This window comes from Tiliqua scincoides, chromosome 1 (assembly GCF_035046505.1).
Source record: "Tiliqua scincoides isolate rTilSci1 chromosome 1, rTilSci1.hap2, whole genome shotgun sequence".
Taxonomy (NCBI): Eukaryota; Metazoa; Chordata; class Lepidosauria; order Squamata; family Scincidae; genus Tiliqua; species Tiliqua scincoides.
In genome coordinates, this window is record NC_089821.1 from 275,541,540 (window position 1) to 275,562,664 (window position 21,125).

The 21,125-nt window shown below is 44.5% G+C and overlaps 1 protein-coding gene across 1 annotated transcript; it reads right to left on the reverse strand.

Annotated features, from left to right (window-relative positions):
- Nucleotides 1-733: 733 nt before the first annotated feature.
- Nucleotides 734-20,900, reverse strand: PUS10 (pseudouridine synthase 10). Its single transcript, XM_066611932.1, has 18 exons — nt 20,827-20,900; nt 19,669-19,805; nt 18,048-18,311; nt 17,560-17,646; nt 17,131-17,165; nt 14,753-14,864; nt 13,954-14,015; nt 12,209-12,254; nt 11,600-11,664; nt 10,771-10,856; nt 9,847-9,972; nt 8,662-8,718; nt 7,531-7,607; nt 7,163-7,218; nt 4,996-5,113; nt 4,515-4,657; nt 3,355-3,454; nt 734-2,911 (listed from the first exon to the last, which is right to left on the reverse strand). Exons 2-18 carry the CDS (start codon nt 19,792-19,794, stop codon nt 2,873-2,875), a joined length of 1,599 nt encoding a protein of 532 aa, XP_066468029.1. The 5' UTR covers nt 19,795-19,805; nt 20,827-20,900; the 3' UTR covers nt 734-2,872.
- Between the last annotated feature and the right edge of the window lie 225 nt (nt 20,901-21,125).

The window sequence follows — 21,125 nt, forward strand, 5'->3', positions numbered from 1 at the left end:
GCCATGAACTGGCAGGGCCATGTCCACACTGGTATAGATCCAAGACTGAGAATCCGTGTGATAGTGACCATATGTGAATACGTACCTAGTCCATGCACTCTGTACTGTACACCACCAAGTCAACAAGCACCAGGATCCAGACTTTAGTTACTGTATTGCTGCTCTCTGCCACAGATTTGCAAGGGGTTCATCCTGCATATGCACCATTCTTAGTTTCTGAAGGACGTGTCTTGGAATCCTTCTGACTAGTTCTTGCTGTGTTGGTGACACATGATGCAGCATAACTTATAAAAAATGCTTCCAACTATTCTTCTAACTGGTACAAACATCAGAAAGATATGGTATTATTGTGAATGCCCCATTTATGTATGTGCAACGCAAACCTAACTTGCGCTGGAACAGGAAAGCCAGCAGGCCTGTGCTGTATCCAGCACAAGGTTCGGGCGCTTAGTGGCTCAGCTGGGGACAAGAGGAATCACTTTCCCTTACCCTGGGGAGAGCCACTGCAGCCCCAATGGGGCTACTTGGATCTGCACCACCAAAATCGGTGGCACAAATCCGAGCAGCCCAGGGCTGGCTCAGGCTGCCCGGGAATGGGGTTAGGATCTGGCATAACTGCCGGATCTTGGCCCTTCTTCCCATTCCCCACCCACCCATCCCGGGAACGCCCACCGCTCACCCTCCCCCGCCCCAAAACGCCTCCCTCCTGCCCCCACCCTCCCCAGACCCCTGCATCTGCCGAGCTTGGTTGATGCAAACCCACCTTCCCCAGGGCCTTTGACGGTGCAGGGAGGCCGGTGCAAGTCCCTTGCGCTGGCCAAACTACCTCCAGAGTGGCACGAAAGTGCTTTACAGCAGTTGGTAAAAACACTTGCCAATTTGGATTGTGCCCTTAGGCAACTGTTCCTTTGATTTGGACACTTCCAGTCCCTAGAGTCTTCTATGATGGTTCTGCATCCTAAAAGCTACTCAACATACTCCTGCAGTAGCCTTGGTTCTTTGCTGAAATGCCATTCTTAAACAGCCACACATGGAGAAATGTGTATTGGTCCTTTTCTATACCTGGGCTTCCACCAGAGACAATACCTCCAACACAAGCTCCCAATGAGACTGGTATGGACCCACTAACTGGGCAGATAAACCCATCTATCTAGGCGAAGGGATGGGATGAAGAGGCTGGGTGGTTTCTCTCATCTAATAAGGTAACACTATGACACCATCAAACCTAGGTTATTTAAAGTTTAAGCACAGACATGCTTGGGCGTGTTTCACTGCATCTGCCACTGGAACCAGCTGCTGGTTCATGGACGGCACACCCACCTACTCTCCAGTAAATGCAGAAGGCCAGGAATTGTGGGACAATGTAAACAGCTAGTAATAAGGCCTGAATTTCTAACCAGACACATTCAGGGAATTACTGTTGTTTTTTCTCTCTTAATTTCAAGCCAGTCTGTAAACATCCTAGGGAGGTTGGGATTTTGTGTGCTCTGCTTTTGAGCAGCATCCTGGCTCCCTCCGCTGGGCTTTACTAAATACTGCATCCAATTTGGTCAAACTATCTTTTGTGTTTACCAGCCAAACTCAGGCATTTTTCACCAACCTGCTTTTATACTTCTCTGTACTCTTCCCCACTGTGTTTAATTCCTTTTTTGATATATGGGTTTTATTTTGACTCTTTGCCTGTCTGGGCCATGTTCACAGGTAATCCAGGCAGTTAATTCAGGGGTGCCGGGGTGGAGGTGGTGGTGGATGACAGCATGGCAGTTGTCACATCTGATCACTCGTAGAAATTGCTATGCTCTGATTTTAAGCAAGCACCACGGGTTCTATGGTCATCTCAAAAGGCTGGTTTTTTCCTGGTCTGGTTTCCTTCGACTGGGATGGTGGCAGCAGAGAGTTCCCCCCACCGGCCCATATTCAGCTGCTGACTCAATAAATCCAGGAAATGAACAACAGGAAGGGTTGAGCTAAGCACTAACTAGTTGATGCTTCTTCCCTCACTCAGCCTCTGGCTACTCCCTGATATGGATAAAAAAATAACAAACAAAAATGCTTCTTCTAGAACAGGGGTGTCCAAACCTTTTGGCAGGAGGGCCACAAATTGAATAAATTTACAAAAATTTACATAAAGGAATATATTAGAGATGAAACTTATATGAATGAATGAAGGTCTTGCAATAGCTCAAGGCCTATAAAAGATCTTGCACAAAGCAAGGCTGGCCTTTCCTTCACTGTTGCTGCTGCATCACAGATGTGAAACAGCAAGCAGTGGAGGGAGCCCCTGTTCCACTGCTCACGTGATAGGCTGAACAGTTGCCCTCACGCTGAGAACAGTTGCGTTGGGCCAGCACGGGCTACAGCAAGTCCCCAGAGGGCCAGAGGCTCATTGGAGACTGGGGGCTCCCCGCAGGCTGGATTGGGAGTCCCCGAGGGCTGCAAATGGCCCCCGGGCCGAGGTTTGGGTACCCCTGTTCTAGAAGACTGGTTCTCTTTTTTCTGGTTCATGGTAGTTCTCAGTAGAGTTACAGTTTGCACCTGAACAATCTTGTTCCCAGATATGCCCCTTTCAAAATCTTTACATTTAACACCCAAATCATCTTGTCTTGAGGAAATTTCAAATCTGCATCAGTCAGCTCTGCATTTACATTACATTTGCACACTGGTCAAAGTACCAGGTATTCTCTCCAAATTTGAAAAGCCAATTAAAAAATTTTTTTTAATTAAAAAGCTCAGACAGATCAACATGATCTAAAATGTGTAACAGAAATGTGCTAAAGCCAGCTAGCTTCCAAAATGGAGCTCAGTGTGCTCTAACCAATTGCGAGACAGACAGTTGCTCTTCACTATCTCCATCTTGAAGATTTATTATTCATTAATTCTCCAGAGCTGGAGGCCAATCAACATCCACTGACTGCAGAAACACAGGGAAAGAAAGAAAAATAACTAAACCAGAAACATAGAACCACCCTGCCAGATTAATCCAAAGGTCCATCAAGTTCAGCATTCTCCCACAGTGGCCACCCAGATGCCTCCAGGAAGCCAACAAAAGCTGGGTATGAAGGCAGCAATTCTCCCCTGTAGTTACTCGCCAGCAAGTGGGGATGGGACTATAGCTCAGTACGATAGAAGAAGCTTTAATATGCAGAAGGCCCAAGGTTCAGTCTCCTAGTAGGGTCAAGAAAAACCTGTCTGGAACTCTAGAAAGCCACTGCCAGTCACTATATGTGATTCTGAACTAGATGGACTAATGATCTGACATAGAAGAAGGCAGCTTCATATCATAATTTCATACTTGCTATTACATAGTAATAGCACTTGCTATTACATAGTTATTACTTGCTATTACATACTCACTTCCACATCCAGCTCCAAGATGTCAGCCGTTGTCCCCAACAGGGAGCCAATATTGGGCTTGGTTCTTCCAAAGTCACCATGTACAAACTCTTTGATGTAACTAAATCTTAGTTAAGGAAATGAGAACTATGGGTTGTTGATGCAAGAACAGGAAATATAAACAAATGCATGCACCCACCCAGAACTAGCAAAGCAGGGGAGAGACAAAGAAGGTTGTCAAAGAAAGAAGGTTGAGACAAAGAAAGTCTAGGAAGTATTACAAGGGGTGTGATCAATAACCAGTGGCATTAACCACTAACCAGTGTGCTGCATTGGTTAGTGGCATTAACCACTAACCAGAGGTGCTTGAAAACTGCATTATTTATTTTACTCAGAAGTAAGCCTATTTGGTTCAGTAAGACCTATCTTTGTCACTGCAAATAAACACCTCTATGCATTAGTCTTGCACTCCGTTCACAGCGATGAGGAAGAGGAGAGGTGCCTGACCAGGAGTGACTGTACATTATGCGTGAAAATAATTATAACTTCTGCACCAAGGAAAGCAAAATTCTGTTTCCTTAAAACCCAAATTCTGCAATATATACACATTATGAAAATTAACCAAATCCATATTATTTATTCATTTATTGTATTGCATTTTTATCCCATGCTTCCCCTTCTAAGATGCCCAGGCTGGCATCCTGATTTTGTGTTCATCTTAGACACAAAATGTGAGCCCACATTCCTCAGTTTGCTGTGCTGGTCGATGACCTCAACTTTTTAAAAGTAGGTATGCAATCTATAGAATATTATAAATGAGCCCCCAAGCCCCAACTCAAGCACGTAAATGCAATGGGAAGGGGACATGACAAGAATTCTCTATTATACATAGGGTGGAGAAAGTGGACAGAGATCATTTTTTCCCTTCTTCTCTCATTACATCTAGTGAAACCTGTGGGCAGCAACTTCAAAACAAACAAAAGAGGGTACTTTTCTACACAATGCACAACCATGGAATTCACTGCCACAACATGTGGCCACAACTGTTAATAGCTTTAAAAAGGAATAAGACAAATTCTAATGTACGTGTGAAAGAGAACAAATATACAAGTACAACATCACCAGAAATATTTGAGAAACAATAACCTTTGGAGAGCATTTAATCTCAGAAAGAAGGATACGTCCCTGCCTGTGTCTTCAGATGGAGACGGAAATGATGCTCATCTATGTACTCTGACCGCATGGAGTGGATGGTGCGAACCCTGACAGCAAGTGGTCGGCGGTGAAGGACCCGCAGTGGAGTTTTTTGGTCAAGCTTTAACTCCTACTCAAGTATTTAAAATGAAGAAAAGAAACATTCAGTATCTCATCTTTCCAAGGGAAGATACATGCACTTGCAGGTAGATGACCCAATGCACCTCAGTACTTGAGGCAGAAAATTCAAATGGCAACTCACTCAAACCTGCCTCACCATACCCCATCCTGCCCAGCCCCAGTTTCACAATGGTAAAAACAGACTAAAATAACTGACCAGTTGCTGTCTTTGAATGGCACCCCAAAATCCATGGCTGGAGGCGGGGTGCCTCATCCTGCCAAATGGCAGAGTTGGCCTCATACAGGGACCTATGCTGCAAAGATAAGAATCCACCCCAGGTACACAACCTGCATGTTGTCTAGAAATGCAATGTCATTGCTCCATATCTCTTTTTCTGTCCATATTAAGGCACTGTAAGTCTTGGTCTTCTCTTCCTCTCCCTCCTTCATGTGCCCAATTGCCTCCCTGAAACGCAAAAAACATTGAATTACGCCAATTTTCCCATTTCTTTCAAATCTTTCCATGCTCTTCATGAAGTCTGTGGCTTTTTCCTGTTAAATTTTAGTCTGTAACCTCCTCTGGGTAGAGATCTAGCCTTTTTTCATAATAATGGTCACTACCTCTTCTAACCCATAGCTCTTTAACCCCTCCTTCTAGAACATTTTTTTCTTTTCTTTCCCCTTTTTTGTCTAATCCCCATATGAGAATTCCAGTCCATGCATCTAATGAAGTGGACTCTAGTTCACAAAAGCATACGCTGAAATAAATCCATTAATTCTTTAAGGTTATATAAAACTCTTAGGGTGCAATCCAAACCTGTGCTGGAGCAAGCAAGCCAGGAGGCTTGCGCTGCATCCAACGCAGGTTCGTTGGCTGCAGCGGCTCAGCCAGGGGCAAAGGGAAGCTCTTCCCCTTACCCCTGGGTAAGGGCTGCTTGCCTCTGGAGGTGGCGCAAGTCTGAGGAGAGCAGAGCGGCTTGAAGTCGCTCCATTCTCCACAGGGATGGGGGTTGAAATCCAGCATAAGCGAGGAAGCCGCGGAGGCTTCTGCCGGCCTCTGCGTGTTGGCGCATCTACATGCGCCAACGTGGCTTCCTCCCATGGAGGTGCAAATGTGCTTTATGGCACGTTTGCGACCCTCCCAGGGGACTTATGCTGGCCTATGTGCCAGTTAAGATTGTGCCCTTAGTTGTTTTAGTTGCTGCAACAGCTACCTCTCTTGAAGTATGCGCACCGATGGGGCTCTACAGAATGGACAGACTGAATGAACCACAAATGGGCATTCACAGAACTATGAAGAGCTACAGGACACTCCACTAATTCTTAGAAGAAACTGGATCTATTTTTGAAGTGCCTTGGAAGGTGACTTTTTTCCCACTTCATCCTGTGGCAAGAATAAAAATAGTAGCAATAAACCAGGACTGTACGTTCCTCAAAAATCTGTGCCAAAGGCAACCCCTGAATTCGATTTTGCTGATTATTCACACATTTGTTTATCTTGCCCAATTTATTCTACTTAACCTCTGTTCTAACTACTAGTTGCCCTAAGATAGTAGTAGCTAGGGGAAGAACACTCCCCTCTGGTCAACAGCCAGAGGACTAAGGGCCACCAGACAGCTGTATCCTTTTCTTTCTCTGAAAAGCATGTACTATTTTTGGGATATGATATTTGTATGAGGTTAAAAAAAAAGACATCAAAACAATAGAATCATGAGTTTGGCAAGTCCCCAAAATCATGCCTGCAATCTGGACAGGCTTCAATCCTTGCAACCTCATGCTGCATGCAAAAGGCACTTCTGAAATGGTGACAGCGGGAAAAGCAGTGTGAATTCCTCTGTGTTGAAGGAGACCAACAGAAGGTACTGACTGAGGGCCCAATCCTGTGCTCGGCGGCATGGCTCCATACCACTGAGCACTGTAGCAAACATGCCATAAGGCACGTTTGCCAGACTCACTGCCAGGCTCCCACCAGTGCTAGCCTAGTGCCAGTTGGTGGTGGGCTAGCGCGGGGCGGCCACCCAGCTTCCGTGGCTTGGCAGTCTCCTGGACTGCCAAGCTGTGGAACAGGGAGTGGGGGCAGGGACAGGGGCGGGGAGGAGGAAGGCCAGTGGGGGCGGAGACAGGGCAGGCGAGAGGCGTGATGGGGAGGTGTGACGCGGGGGAGCTGGAGGTGTGCCTGGGAGAGGGATGGGAGGTGGGTCTGCGGAGCTCTGCTCCGCAGGATCCAGGGCATTCGTGTAAGCCCACCAACTAAGGTCCCCTTCTCCCGAGGTGCCTCCCTCGGTTGCTCGGGTGGCATGGGATCCGGTGGCAGTGCCGCTGAGCCTCGGCGCCCCACGCAGCTCAGGATTGGGCTGTGAGAGAGTTCTGAAAACAACCACACAGTTTTATCCACTGTGGATTGAGCAGACTGGGAATCAAGTGAAGGTAGTTTTGCCCTCCCCACCCCAATCTTTTCTGCACAGCAACTGAGTAACCCTTAGAACAAGGTTTATTAGAAAATCTCAAAACCGACCTGGTGACAAGTTGTAAATCGCGAACTTGAACTTTGTCTGATGAATTATTGATTGTCTATATTTGTTAAAAAAGAAAAAGAGCACAAATTAACAATTCAGCCAGAGTGATAGAATCTCACATTTTTGCAGTTAGACAGCTGAAGGACAATGAGTTTTCCTCAAAGAAGGGTTAAGACACTTACATGTTTACCCCATTACTCTTTCAAGAAAGCTCAGGGTTTCTTCCTCCTGGGGTCATTGGATCCACACAGCAACGCTGTGAGGTAGACTAGGCTTAGAAATAGCACCTAGCCCAAATAGCACCTTGCTGCATGAAAACAATTTTGGGGATCAGCTGTCAGTATTTGATTTTACAACTTGAAATTACCTGTTGAAGCGCCTTCATTTCTGCTGCAGCCACATGGACTCTCCGAGGATTTATCAGCTCAATTGCAAAGGGCCTTCCTGTCAATAGTGAGAGAGAAAAAAATTAAGGGCAAGCAATCGCAAACTAAGTTTTGCATCATCTGCAATGTTCATAAGTGTCCCCTCTCCCAGGTCATTTACAAAGAAGCTGAACAGCACACTTAGTTTAGATAGCTTTAAAGGGGGATTAGATTAAGGCTGCAATCTTATCTATGCATCCTTTCCTGAGAGTAAGCACCATTGAGCACAATGGGATTTATTTTGAGCAGATGTGCATAGGACTGCGCTGCTAGTAAAGATCTATCAGCAGCTACTGGTAATGAAGGTAATATGGCGCCTCCCTGTTCAGTCTACCTATAGATACCAGTTGTCCAGCTTGTAGGTTTTGCAGAAGCATCTGATTGGCCACTGTGGGTTACAGAATGCTGCATTTGATGAGAATCTTTTATCTTATCCAAGAGAGCTGATCTTATGTTTTTATGAAAGTTTTCACAAAGGAATTCTCTCATGTTCATATCCATTAAGGAGTCAAATACCATGCCTACTAACATGATGCTTTTGTAGATCAGTCTGGCCTTGTGTTGCTCCTATAGGTCAGTGGATCACATAATGAATCAAATATTTTAAAAATGATTTCCCACAAAGTAACAACAACAGTATAAGAATAAACTTCCTTCATGTCACCCAGAATTTGTCAATTAAGTAATAAAAGTATTAATTCTGCTGCGATTGTGGTTGCAGGCTGTAGCTCAGTGTAAAGGATTTCAAAATAGCAGTGCCTATAGTTTTGAAACCCTTTAATCTGCACTGCAGATACAAAACAGTCCTTTGCATAACAATTGTTGCTGTTCAAACCACTATCATTGCATGGAAATCCCAAGAAAAGGTATCAGTGCAAGATACTGTCATTGTTCTGTACCATCAACAAATGGCATCATTTACTTGGATAACTCCAAGTGATTGTGAGATCCCACTCAGTGCAAGATACTGTCATTGTTCTTTACCATCAACAAATGGCATCATTTACTTGGATAACTCCAAGTGATTGTGAGATCCCACTGAGGCTGGGCAAGAGAGCAACAACTGAGCTTACCATTGCCTAACGTCCTCACATCCACATCTTCTCTTCCAGAGGAAGAAAAATTAAAACCTTAAAAACAGAAAAGAAACATCCACTGAACTTGCAGACTCATTAACACCAATAATATTTCTATACAATCCCCAGGATAACATCTAGGTCAGAACCACCTTTAAAATGTGCTCTTAACACAGTCTATAGCCTAAAGCAGTGGTTCCCAACCTGGGGTACGTGTACCCCCCCCCCCAGGGGTGCTTGCCAGGACCTTTAGGGGTACTTGAAAAAGAAATAATGGCGGAAAAAGGTAGGTCTATATTAGAATGCCTTGAAGGCTAGCAAGGCAGGAAGGAAGGCTGTTTGTTAGCTGGCTAAGAAAGTCCCACCAACTGCTAGTTTTTGGTCATCAATTCATGTATTATCAGGTATTGAACAGTTGTTAAAAACCAGCATAGTAAAAAAGCTGAAAGTGATCAATCACTAAGAATTTCTCAGGCTACATCCAACACTTTGGTGCAAAACAGTTAAAAGGCATGTTCTCCAGTGCTTCAAACAGGTAAAAAGAGAAAATTCCGCAATGAATATGTGAAGTATTGGTTTTTGTACATAGGAGATGAGGACTGTCCCAAGCCCCAGTGCGTAGTGTGTGGGGTAGCAAGAAACCTTCCTTACTTTTATAAACTTTCTTTACAAAGAAAACATGTCAGCTATACAAACAAGAATATGGAACTGGTAGAGAGAGCTTTCTCTTCTTATGACTTTATAAAAAATAAATACCAAAGTAAACTGAATGTAGTTCCAGATTTAAGATTGTATCTTATATCAATTGAACCTGATTTCAAAAAACTATGTTCCTCAAAAAAAGCTCAGGGATCACACTGAATATTTGTTGTGTGCAAAATATTTGTTGTGTGTTTTATCAAAATTATTCCATTGCTTTTTAATCCCACTATTGGGTCATTTATTTACAGATACAACATATAAATTGGAAATAACAGCAACTATATTAATTACAAACATTTTGCTAATACAAGGGGTACAGTTTATGGAAATGGGCTGCCAAGGGGTACACAAGTGAAGAAAGGTTGGGAGCCACTAGATGAAAGCCACACTAGTATGCAAACATACTTGCAATGAGGCCAATGCACGAGTTACAAATACAGAGTAGATAAGTATTCTTCCCATGTGTTCAAAAACACTCACTGTCTGCTTTGAAGACAGCCATGAGATGCTCCAAGATCAGTTCTTCCACAGAAGACTCCATTTTCCTCTCTCCATCTATAATCCAGGGAGTTTGAGGTAATGTTCTTGAATACTTATTATATCTTCCTGTAAAAGTAGAGGAGAAGAAAGGAGAATATATTAACCCTTTAGGTAGTGACCAAAAGTACTTCCCCCTATGGTGGGAAAATCAAGCAGACAGTAAAGTTAAACATCACACTTATAAAGCATGTACCAGAAGACATCTCAAGGTTGCTTGAGCCACCTTCTCCCACCACCTGCACTTAATCAGGGTTAATAACCAAAAAAGTCATCCTCAGTAAGCACCTCAGAAAGGTATTTGTCCAACCTGAAGTTGGCAACAGGTTCAGAATACAGGGACATTTTGAAAAATATAACAAGCCAGTGGGGAGCAGTTGGTACCTGTGCCATTCTGACCTGGTTATAATGATGCATGCCTTGGTGAAACCGCAATTAGACTACTGTAACACACTCTACCTGGGCCTGCCTTTGAAGAATGTCTGGAAACTGCAGCTGGTGCAGAATGCAAAATGTGGTGGCCTGTGTGGCTGTGGGAGCTCAGCGATTTGACTTTGATGGACTGGTGCTCTGGCAAACACATTGGCTGCCAGTTTGTTTCTGGACCAAAGCAAGGTGCTGGTTTTAACCTTTAAAGTACTTAATGACTTGGGGCCAGTAACTGAAGGCTGCTTTCTCCCATATAGACTGCCACAAACCATGTCATTTTCTAATTAGAGCCTCTATGTCACCCAGAGAAAAGACCAGGAAAAGGATGCTTCCTCTACACTTTAGAAGGGGAACCACAACTGTCACAGAGGTAGACAGGTAAAACTTCTGGTAATAGTTAAAATGGAAACAAATCAGCGCAAGAAAGAAAAAAATTACCAGCCACAAAGATCGAACCATTGGTACACTGAATGTCAACAGCTGTACAAGGAATCTTGGGTGAACTTGGAGGACATACAAAGTTCCTGTAGACATAAACATATCAAAAATGGAGCAGTGTGAAATAAAGTTATTTCAAACAGACAAAAACAGCTTGCAGGCAGTTCCCATCCCCTTAGACTTTTTCCAGTAATCCAGGCACACCAGAGTCCCTTAATAGTAACACTTTTAAACAGGAATGGTCACATTATGGACCTGGGCTACACATGCAGGAGAAGGACACAGTGAAGTCCTGGGTGGGCGAATGGGCTGCCGCTTCAAGAGAGGAGACCATAGCTTGAATGTTACCCATGCAAAGAACCAAACATAAAAAGAATGTTTAAAATTGGGTCTTGAAAGCACATTGATATAAATCTTCCTAACTGGGGACTGCATTTTGATGCCATTTTCTAGCTGCATTATGCATTTTCTAGCTGAAACAGGCCTTTCCTGTTTCAAATTCTTGAAAACAAAAATGCCAGGTAAGATGCCATTATCTTTGCCCGCTCTCAACTCACAACATACTGACAACAATTGCCAGAAAGATGATCCTATAAAAAGTTAAGCCACCAAAACACACAGTAAGCATCACAATTTACACTTAAAATCACAAAGTGTTAAGCAAGACAGAGAATTACATAAACAAATATGGTATCATTGGGATATTTCATTCTCTTCTTTGTTTATTATTACTGGTTTTATATTATGCATCCACTATAAAGACTTTACTCTTCTCCTTGCTTTTTAATGGAAATTTCCAAATGCTAATGCTAGCATAGGACAGGCTTACTTGTGAAAATCTTCCTCGCTGATCATCTCCAAAGCCTTAACAACAGCCATTCTGGTGAAGACAGACTGTAGAGGAAAAAGTAATAAAGTGATTACTTTTGCTTTTTAATATTTGTTTTCATCCAGCTCAGTTGAGTAAGTGGTATGGGTAGTTGCTTCTAACTATCTGTTGTTCTGCTTTATAACTGTTTAATCGGTTTGACTGTAAGAGGGGTATTTTATTACAGAAATGTGATACATCACATTTATTGTACAATTATAGCACAACTTAGCTATGGTGGGTTTTAAATGCAAGCCACTTTGGAAGTAAAACTTGAATGCAAAGTGATATATAAATATTAAAATTAAAGACAAATATATACAAGGTTTAGAAACAGTTAAAATATCTGGTTGCTAGTTTTAAAATATATGCATGCATGCATGCTTAAAAAGGTTATAACAACTTGTGAAGAGATTTCTGGATGACATGCTGATTAAGGATAAATCTGACCCAAAAAAATCAGACAAAAAGTCTGATTTATTTTATTTTTGTATTTGAAATTTATACTACACTGTTGCTGAGGGTTAAAAATGAAAAAAGGTTCAGGAAAGATACCATGAAACTGCTTACCTGTTTGTTCTTCGCTGGTTTGAAGCAATTCGGACATGCTGTGGCTCTAAATGCAAAAAATGTAAATGATCAAATAGGGTCTTCTAGCTAGAACAGCTATTTCCAGGTGCTAGTGGATGAATGGGAGGAATGGGGAGTGAATGGGGGGAGTGAATGGGGGGAGTGAAGGGAGGAATGGGGGTGAAGGCCCACATCAGTTGAGGCTCATGGTGTGAAGGCCCACACCATCATCTTTTACAAAGAAGATCCACCCAGACTAATTTTCCTTGAACAATTTTCCTGTTTCTATCCTGCCAGCCAACAACTTCTGCTCCTTCAAATCCCATGCTTAAAATGCCTCTCAAATGGGATTGCTTCCTGAAGGCACTCTAGTTCACAAATACTGTCCCCTATTCTAGATTAATTCACAGATAATGATAAATCACGATTTGGCATTATGTGAGTCCTCGGCTCTTTCCTTCAACCTTCACACATGCTGATTAACATGAGCTACTTCATGTTAGTAACTTAGGGCACAATCCAAACCTGCGCTGCATCCAACGCAGGTTCATTGGGTGCAGCGGTTCAGCCACGGGCAAGGGGAAACTCTTTCCCCTACCCCTGAGTAAGGGCTGCACACCCCAATGGCTCTCCTTGGACCTGTGCCACCTCTGGAGGTGGCACAAGTTCAAGAAGAGCGGAATGGCTGGAAGCCGCTATGTTCTCTCCAGGGACGGGGGTTGCGATCCGGCATAACCGCCGGGACCCAGCCCCACCCCTTGCTCCCCACGCTCCCGCCTGCCCCCGGGGCCGCCCTCCCCTGCCCAGAAATGCCCCCTCCCACCCCCTCCCCACGCCTACCTTTGTCACAAGAGCACCGACACAAATGGCAGCGTGGGAGCTGCCACAGAGGCTTCTGCCTGCCTCCGCGTGTCCGCGGATCAGAATGCGCCGACCCAGCTCCCAGCCACGGAGGCGCAAATGTGCTTTACGGCACTTTTGCGACCCTCCTCTGCCAGCCCAAGGGACTTGGGCCAGCATAAGGCCCAGTTTGGATTGCGCCCTTATTATCATGGAAATCATTGTTTGACACTGCACCAAACTGACAAAATATGGTTTGTGTCAGCCCTCCAAACCACAGTTTCGGAGGGGTTGCAGAAACCACAGTTTGCTAGTTCACGCCTGATCTAACTTAGCATGATATATCAAGCAATGCACATTTACGTAAATTACTAAACAAATCCTTAGATGCTGAATTCAGAGCAACGCTTTATATGTTGGTTTTAAAAAGTATTTGTGCCCTATATGATAAACAAAACATAAAGGACTTAAAAACATTTTAACATACACATCTGATGCAGATATGTACTGCAGAGAGCTCCCAACTGGCTGCAGGTCCCAGTGAAATGTACTCCAAAAGAAGATTTATGGCTGCCTGAGGACGTGCTTGGAGCAGCCCTGTCACAGTGTAAAGACTCTGCTTCAGTGTATGCTTTCTCTGTGCTGCTTGATCATGTGAACATTCCCAGAGTTGGGTTTAGTCCACCCATTTCCAGATTACATCCATTTACCTTAGAGAAGCAGACTAATTCCACCCTAAGAATAACAGCAGAGAACTTGGGAGAGCCTCTTGTCACTTTGCTAAAACTTGACCTATGCGTAAGATGAAAGGGAGGAATGCATCCCTGAACATAAACAGTGTGCAAAGAGTATAGAACTAAGGCATATCTCTATAGGAATACATTAAGTGTAGGATCCTAGCTTACAAGAAACGGCAGTCCTCGTCTGTTTCTGGATGAGCAAAAACCACGCTCACTTCAAACAGGCTCTGGGGTGCAAAGGAAGAGAGAAGAAAGTTATTTTGTAAGTCATCAACAGCGGGTTTTCTTCTTTAGCCTTAAACAGAGCCTGCCAACCCCATCTACAACTGTATCCTCAGCTGCTTTAGCTTTCATAGTGCAAGAAAAGGTTTTCAGGTAGCTTTTCATAATGAAAAGGTGCCTATGCTTCACTGCAAAGGCATAAGAGGCTTCTGCCCCCATAGGAATTTCTGTGCTGCAAACTGTATCTGCACTACAATTTTGTAAAAAGTTAATTTACTCAATTTAAAATTTTAATAGCAGCTCCGCAATTGAGGTTACAGTGGTGTTCAACTTTGGCTGGCCAATGCCTTTTATCACTAACTCCCACCCTCATTCCAACTGACTGTCAGCAGCTCCTCTTTTCCCTTAACTACAACCCACAATTGCTGCCTCATTGCTGATGAGGTGATAAAGCAACATATTTGGACAGTATCTCACACAGAAGGCAGGAGATCACACTGCTGAGTGTTTCTCTAATTAATTAAATAATTCCTACAAATAAAAAAGACTGGTAAATTCAGAAGATTAGGCTACAACCTACTCCCTGACATACCAATGTTCTATGTTCAGGGATTTTATCTGTTTATTTGCAGGAGCATTCAACCAAGCATACATCCATCTGAAATGATACAGATCAATTGCCTCAGAGTGAATTAGGCCTGTAAGGGCAGATGGTGTTTTAAGTTGTTTGTTTATACGGCACCTTTCCATCTGCAGGGACCCCTAACTCCTCCAAAAACAGGGGGTGGATGATCCATTTGTATGCTTCTTTCAGCTGAACTATGTCATTTTTTTCCACTAAAAGGCCCTGTTTCCTACATTGTAAACAATGAAAAAGAAAGACAAATGACTCAGACAGCAATATCAAGTAAAGAAAATAATCAAGATGAATTCTAAAGCAAAGTGTCCATATTCTCAAAGTGTACATCAAAGAAAAAGAAAATTCATGTTTACTTGCCCTTTGCTATCATACAACTGCCTATTACGCCTATCCCAACACACATTTTGGTGCCTTAAAAGTTAGACCTATTCTTGGATATATTTGGTGCACTAATTCAAAAAATGCCATCAGATTGCCCTATCAGCTTTAGTTTTGGAGATACGGCATAGCAACCTTATATGCTGATTCAACTGGTCGTCTGCACATCAGTATCTAAAGCGGGTATGCCATTATCTCCAAAACTAGAGATGATACAGCCAAACTGATGCCAGTTTTTGAATCAGAGCCCCAAATATATCTAAGTATAGGTCTAACTTCTGAAGTACCAGAACAACAACAACAACACTGTGTTGGTCAGTGTTACCAGCCAAGGGATTAGCAACAACTAGAACATAGGATGTGTCATATGTTCCATTTAAAACAATGCATGGAAGTACCAGTAAATGATTTAGCTCCAACAGAAGAGAACCAGCAAATGTCTTTAAATGTTAAAAGAAAACCATCTTATTTGTTGCAATCACAGGTGTAACTGAATTGACGACCACTGCTGTTTTCTCAGCAGCAGCTGACCTAAGCTGCATACTAGCCTTCACCTGCATCATTGATGCTGATACACCTTTGCAACACTGAGATTAGATGGATGAGCATGGGCAAGTGCAGGAGAAGGCATATGCCATTTTGAAATCTCTCCTTGTGATAGAGGAGAGTATGCTTAATTTTTTACTTCCCCCTCTCTCCTGCACGCACCACTGCATGCCCACTGCAGACACTGTTGTTCTGCAGGTTGTCTCCTCCCAACCATCCCTATTGCCCTCTCATCCTACAGATGAAAAGATGTTGAAACTTCCAGCCTCCCTGGACTGCACAGATGGCAAGTGGCTTCTTGGTTATTGAGGGGTGTGGGAAGGGCGAGACATTAGTAATTGAGTGTACCCCATGGCAGGAAAAGAAAGGTTGCATCACAGAAATGCTGAGACAAATCAACGCCTCCTGTCAGCATCACACTCCTTCCATCTTAATGGCAATTTTCAACGGAGTCTCAGAAGTTCAAGGCAGTTTGACCTCTAGTGTTTTCTTGGGTTGATGCAGCTGCACTCATCTTTCTCTGTTCATATCCTTCTCTGTTACTACCTGACCTGGCTCCTACTGCAGGCTGCCACCAAGTGGCAGGAAAAAAAGAGAGGTGGGTGGGACACAAGATGTTTCCACACTTCCTATCTTCTCCAGGATCAAATTCATTTGTTCAGTCAGTTATTACAGACAATGTCACTATCACACCACTGCAACTGCAGCACTTTCCGTGTTGCCCTCCCATCTTTTTTCCAACACTGATTTGTATTAAAAAAATTGGGGGCGGGGGCCCTAACAAATTACATCAGTCTATCATGTGTGACTGGCTACTGAGGCTTCTGGCTGACTACCAGTCCTGCAATTGCTTGCTTCCTCTTTGCAGTCAGAGCGATTGTCCATTCATTATTTTATTTCCAATTATCTCAATTGCAATAATTAAAAAATTGAACAGGAAATTGCTCTGCTGCAAAGAAGAATCACATAATTAAAGACCCATTAGTAAGAAATAATTAAATGGCTGATTCAGTAATGCTATGGCTGGAGTAAAGGACGTAACATTGGCCAAGAAGAAGAAGCCACTTTTAAAGAAGGGGCAAAGATGAAATGGCTAATTAAAGCACCAGTAGTTGGGGGAGGTAGGATCTCTGCTGAATGGAACTTACTCCTGAGTAAGTTCAGGCTCTAACATCAGGGTCTTACTCATGACGTCTGTGGCGAACGTACAACGTAACAAGTGCAACAACATGTTAATTTTGCTTTCAGTTTATTGCAGGCACGTTATGCCTCTGCAGCACTAAAGGGACCCAGTATGGAAGTAACCAAAGTGTCAATGGTGAAAGGGAGCAATGGTAACAAATAACAGATTCAGACAATCATTACCAGGCAAGTCATCAACAGGAAGAACTGGCTGGAGGTAGAGGACAGATTATTGATCTTTGCTGCCAACACTCCCCACCCCATCCACCCTACCCCCACACAAAGAAACAAAGATGAGAATCAGGAAGTGTCACCTTCATTTGAAATCCAGACTGCTATCAAGACTGGAAAAATTCCCTCCGGAAAGTACTCACCCCATTTCCTCTTTCACCAGCAGCCATGCTGCGTGCTTCAGGCAGTCAGCCAAACCCAGAAAGAAACAGCAACAAAAAGAGAGAGAGTGAGCCTGACAAATGAAGCAAATGCTTTCTGTAACTAGCTGTGGAAATTCTGACCAGGAACCAACTACTTTCACAGAAATGAATGTCATGTTGAACCACAAGATAAGAACTCCTGATCATCCACAATACCACCAACAAAAAAGCTAAACTTTAAATCAGGCTAGTAAAAGAGAGCTGAAAGCGCACCCCCTACTCCTGTCCTACGTCTCCAGATGTTGCACATAATGAAATCTGCACTGGCAAAGGTCACATCCTATGAAAATAAGGTAATTTTCTAACATTCTTTGCATCTCATCATTGGCCACACTTTAAGCAACAACAAAAGCACCAGAACATACTCACTTCTCTGACAGACAGCTGCGGTGGAAAGGACACCGAAAACCCAAAGCTAGAAAACTGGTATTCAGACGAATTAATTTTGTGGCACACCTGAAAAACAAAGATCTCTGTGAAAAGCTGGGTTCTGAGTGGGAAACTGGTTCGGCCCAGGAGGCTTGCAGCATATTTAGACAGAATAAACAAAGGTGAAGTCAGATCTGACGCACAGTTAAAATGGCTGGGTAAGAGCCGGGTCCTGGCCATAGGTAGCCACAACCCAACCACAGAACTGAAGTGAACCTTTTCCAACCCAGGATCTCCTGAGAACAGCTGTTTGAGCTGGCATCCAGCATACAGACAAGACTGCTCTATTGGTCAGACTCCTAGTATGTATACAGGCCTGGTTAAACCAGAGGCTTCATGCTAATTGACAATCAGTTGCGTGTCTGAGAAACTGGATTTTTGTTCATTGAAAAGGTGACAAATAAGACTTCTAACTGACAGACACTTACTGCTTTGACAAAATCCATCTCAGATAACTCCTGCATAATTCCCAGGCACACGTTGCACACAGTTGGCCTCACGTCCTCGGTGGCCCTGATTCCGTCAGCCTCCACACTGGCTGGCTGATGGCTTCCATTTGGGGCTTGCTCTTCGGATGCTTCTTTAGTGCTCTCCAGCTTGATTCTCTTACATGGCGGATCTGCCATTTCACATGATAATTTCTGCTCATCGTTATCGCTCCTCAGGAACTCATACAGTTCACTAAGCAACTCCTGGTCAATACAGAGAGCAGAGTAAGCTTCACTGAGCACTATCAGGCTAACTTCTGAGTAAACACATCGGATTCAGTCCATAGAACTGTCCCAGAAGGATGGCAGAAACGCTGTTTCACTTGCTTTCATGCTCAGATAATGGAATGGGCTTGGGGTTTCAGGAAAAAACAGGCTAGAGCAGAAAAGGCCAGGGAGAGAGAACAGCAGCTTAGGGGGAACTCATAGCTTACATGCATTGCAAGCAGGCAGTTCAAGGTTAAATTTATGGCATTCCTCCCAATAGCAGGGTTGTGAAGTATCTTTGCTTCAGACCTTAGACAGCTACCGTCAGCCTTATCAGGTAGAACTGGGCTAGAGGTACAACATATAAGGCAGCTTCATAAGCCCCTGGGGTGAAAAACTCATTTCAAAGAGTGGACTGAATAGCGTTCATGATACCTGCTGAAGAGTCATCATTAAGCAAGAAATGATACCACTGGGCAAATTATGGCCTGAAATAAGCACTTTGTTCTCAAGTAGAGACTCATTGGCTGCAAATGACAGAAGAGAAAATATGCAAATCTTGATCATATTTTCAAGATATGAGAGAGCCCAATTATCACATAGGCTGCCTTTTAGTAGCACTGCAGAAAGGGTTCCTCTGGGAGAGTCCAATTATAATGGGGGCCAGATAAAGAGATTCCAGAGGCTGTACCCAGCCCACAGGCCTTATGTTTGACACCCCTACCCCAAGTACTAATTTCTGCTTACAGCACTGGAAGCCACCCTGGACACCCTGAGTCAAATCTGCCAACTGCAAGAACACCTTTTATGACCATCAGATTCAGTCACAATAAGAAATCTGTAAGAAATGGAAGATGCAGAAGAAAGGCTGTGGCCAATCAACGTGACTATGAGGAGCCCAGGGAAAAGGAAGGTCATAAGTGGAACCATCAAGGGTTTAGAATGGTACCCCTGACTGAACACCCCGACCCAAGAATTTCAGTAGTAGTGGAGAAGCAAGAACCAACTGCGGTTGGGGCGTGGTCTAATTTTTCATTCTGCTTAGTCTGTTACATTGGGTTTTCTGACATTATAGTGGGCCATGCTGCCCAGACTTCCATGCACCTTATAGCATTCTATACCCCTCCTTTACTAACCCAACCATGTTCAGATAAAATAATAAAGTCCTGCTCCCAGTCTCTCCCTTCCATAGTTAATTGTTTGAGGCCTGCAATGTCTGTATCACCAGCCTGTGTTCCCCAGCCTCCTTCCATTCCCCCCAAGTTCCTTTAGAATACTCCTCTTGCTTTGAAAACAGGAGTGATCCGAAAACAAAACAACGCCATGACCATCAAGACTTTTAAGTCAACCAAACCTTATGCGGATGTCTGTATGAAGCCTGCAGCCCTACACGGCAGAGCCTGAATACACATCGTGGGCATGCTCCAAAATCCAGAAGCATCTGAGCAATAGGTTTGTCCTTTTCTGTCAGTGCAATCATGTTGGAGAAGCCTGTATTTTGAATTAAAATGCAAATTCAAAGGGGCACCGTAAAGATAAAAACAATGAGAAAAGAAGCAAAAGATACAATAGTATACGTTATATTAACAGTATATGGAACAATTTCTACAAGAAAAAAGGTTGAAAGATTAACAGCCCAATCCTGAGCTGCCTGGCGCACGGAACAGCTGCAGCATCGAAAATGGCTGCCGCAGCATCCCACTTTTGTCCCCTTTCCCCAGGTAAGGCATGTAGCCCCGTAATGGGGTTACTTGATTCTAGGGCAACTGCTGGGTTGCGGGAGAATCAATAGCCTCCGTGTCAGGCATGTGGCCTGAAGCAAAGGCTCAGGATCCAGTGGAGCGGAGCGCATGGGTGGTGGGTCCTTGGGCGCCTCTCACGGCAGTGGCATTTTTTAAAGGACTCCGGTGGGGAGGCTCTGCCTCAAGAGCGCGTGGGTGGTGGGTGCCTGGGTGCCTCACACAGCGCGGCGCTTCTCGAAGGACTCCAGTGGGGAGGCTCTGCCTCACCTCCCACCGCCCTGTCCCTCAGAGCTTACACACCTCACATGGCAGCGGTGCTTCTCAAAGGACTCAGGTGGGGAGACACTGCCTCAAGAGCACGTGGGTGGTGGGTGCTTGGGTGCCTCACACAGCGGTGGTGCCTCTCATAGACTCCAGTGGGGAGGCTGTGCCTCCCCACCCACCACGCATCCCTGTGGTCTATGTGGTGGAAACACAGAGCGCGACATCCAGGCAAGGTGCCAACCAAAGCCATTTCACTGGTTTGCCCACCCAAACCGTGTAGCAGCCCCAGTCGCTCAAAGGGAGGGCCAGGTCAGAGGGAAGCTGCTGCTCTCAGGGAAGGGCTGCCTGAGAAAACCCCACTGCGCTCTCTCCAGGGCTTCTACCTCCGTCAGCACGGCTCCTCCTCCATCTTTATCATGGAGGCTGGTGCTGTGCTGCGACCCCCCACCTCCTTGCCCCCTCGCTCAGAATGACCCACACCGTGGAGCCCCCCCTTGTCCACCCACCTGCTTCACTCGCCAGTATGAAAGGCTATGGGGGGCCCATTTGCTGTTGCAACGCGTGGGGGGAACCGTTTACCTAACGCACTTCCGCCCTCCTCTCTCCTTCTTTCCGGTCCACGACCTCCCAGTGACAACCGCTTAGCCTCCAGTCGCCTATGCCCGATGAACCCAAAGGGCTGCAGCCTCTATGGCAATCATGCGACACTTCCGGCTCCCAGAATCCCCTCCGCGTGTTGGGAAAAGGGTGGCGGAAGCGGACATGACGCAAGCAGGGGAGGCTCTTCCCTGCTGCCTGAGTTCTG

Bases quoted from the DNA above. Each gene is read 5' to 3' on its own strand.
- PUS10 (XM_066611932.1), bottom strand. From the start codon at position 19,794: ATGATTGCACTGACAGAAAAGGACAAACCTATTGCTCAGATGCTTCTG. The intron at 17,166-17,559 runs GTGAGTATGTTC...GACTGCCTGAAG, and splicing joins CGCAGCTGTCTGTCAGAGAA to CACGCAGCATGGCTGCTGGT. The intron at 5,114-7,162 runs GTCGGTTTTGAG...TTTGCGTTTCAG, and splicing joins GATTTACAACTTGTCACCAG to GGAGGCAATTGGGCACATGA.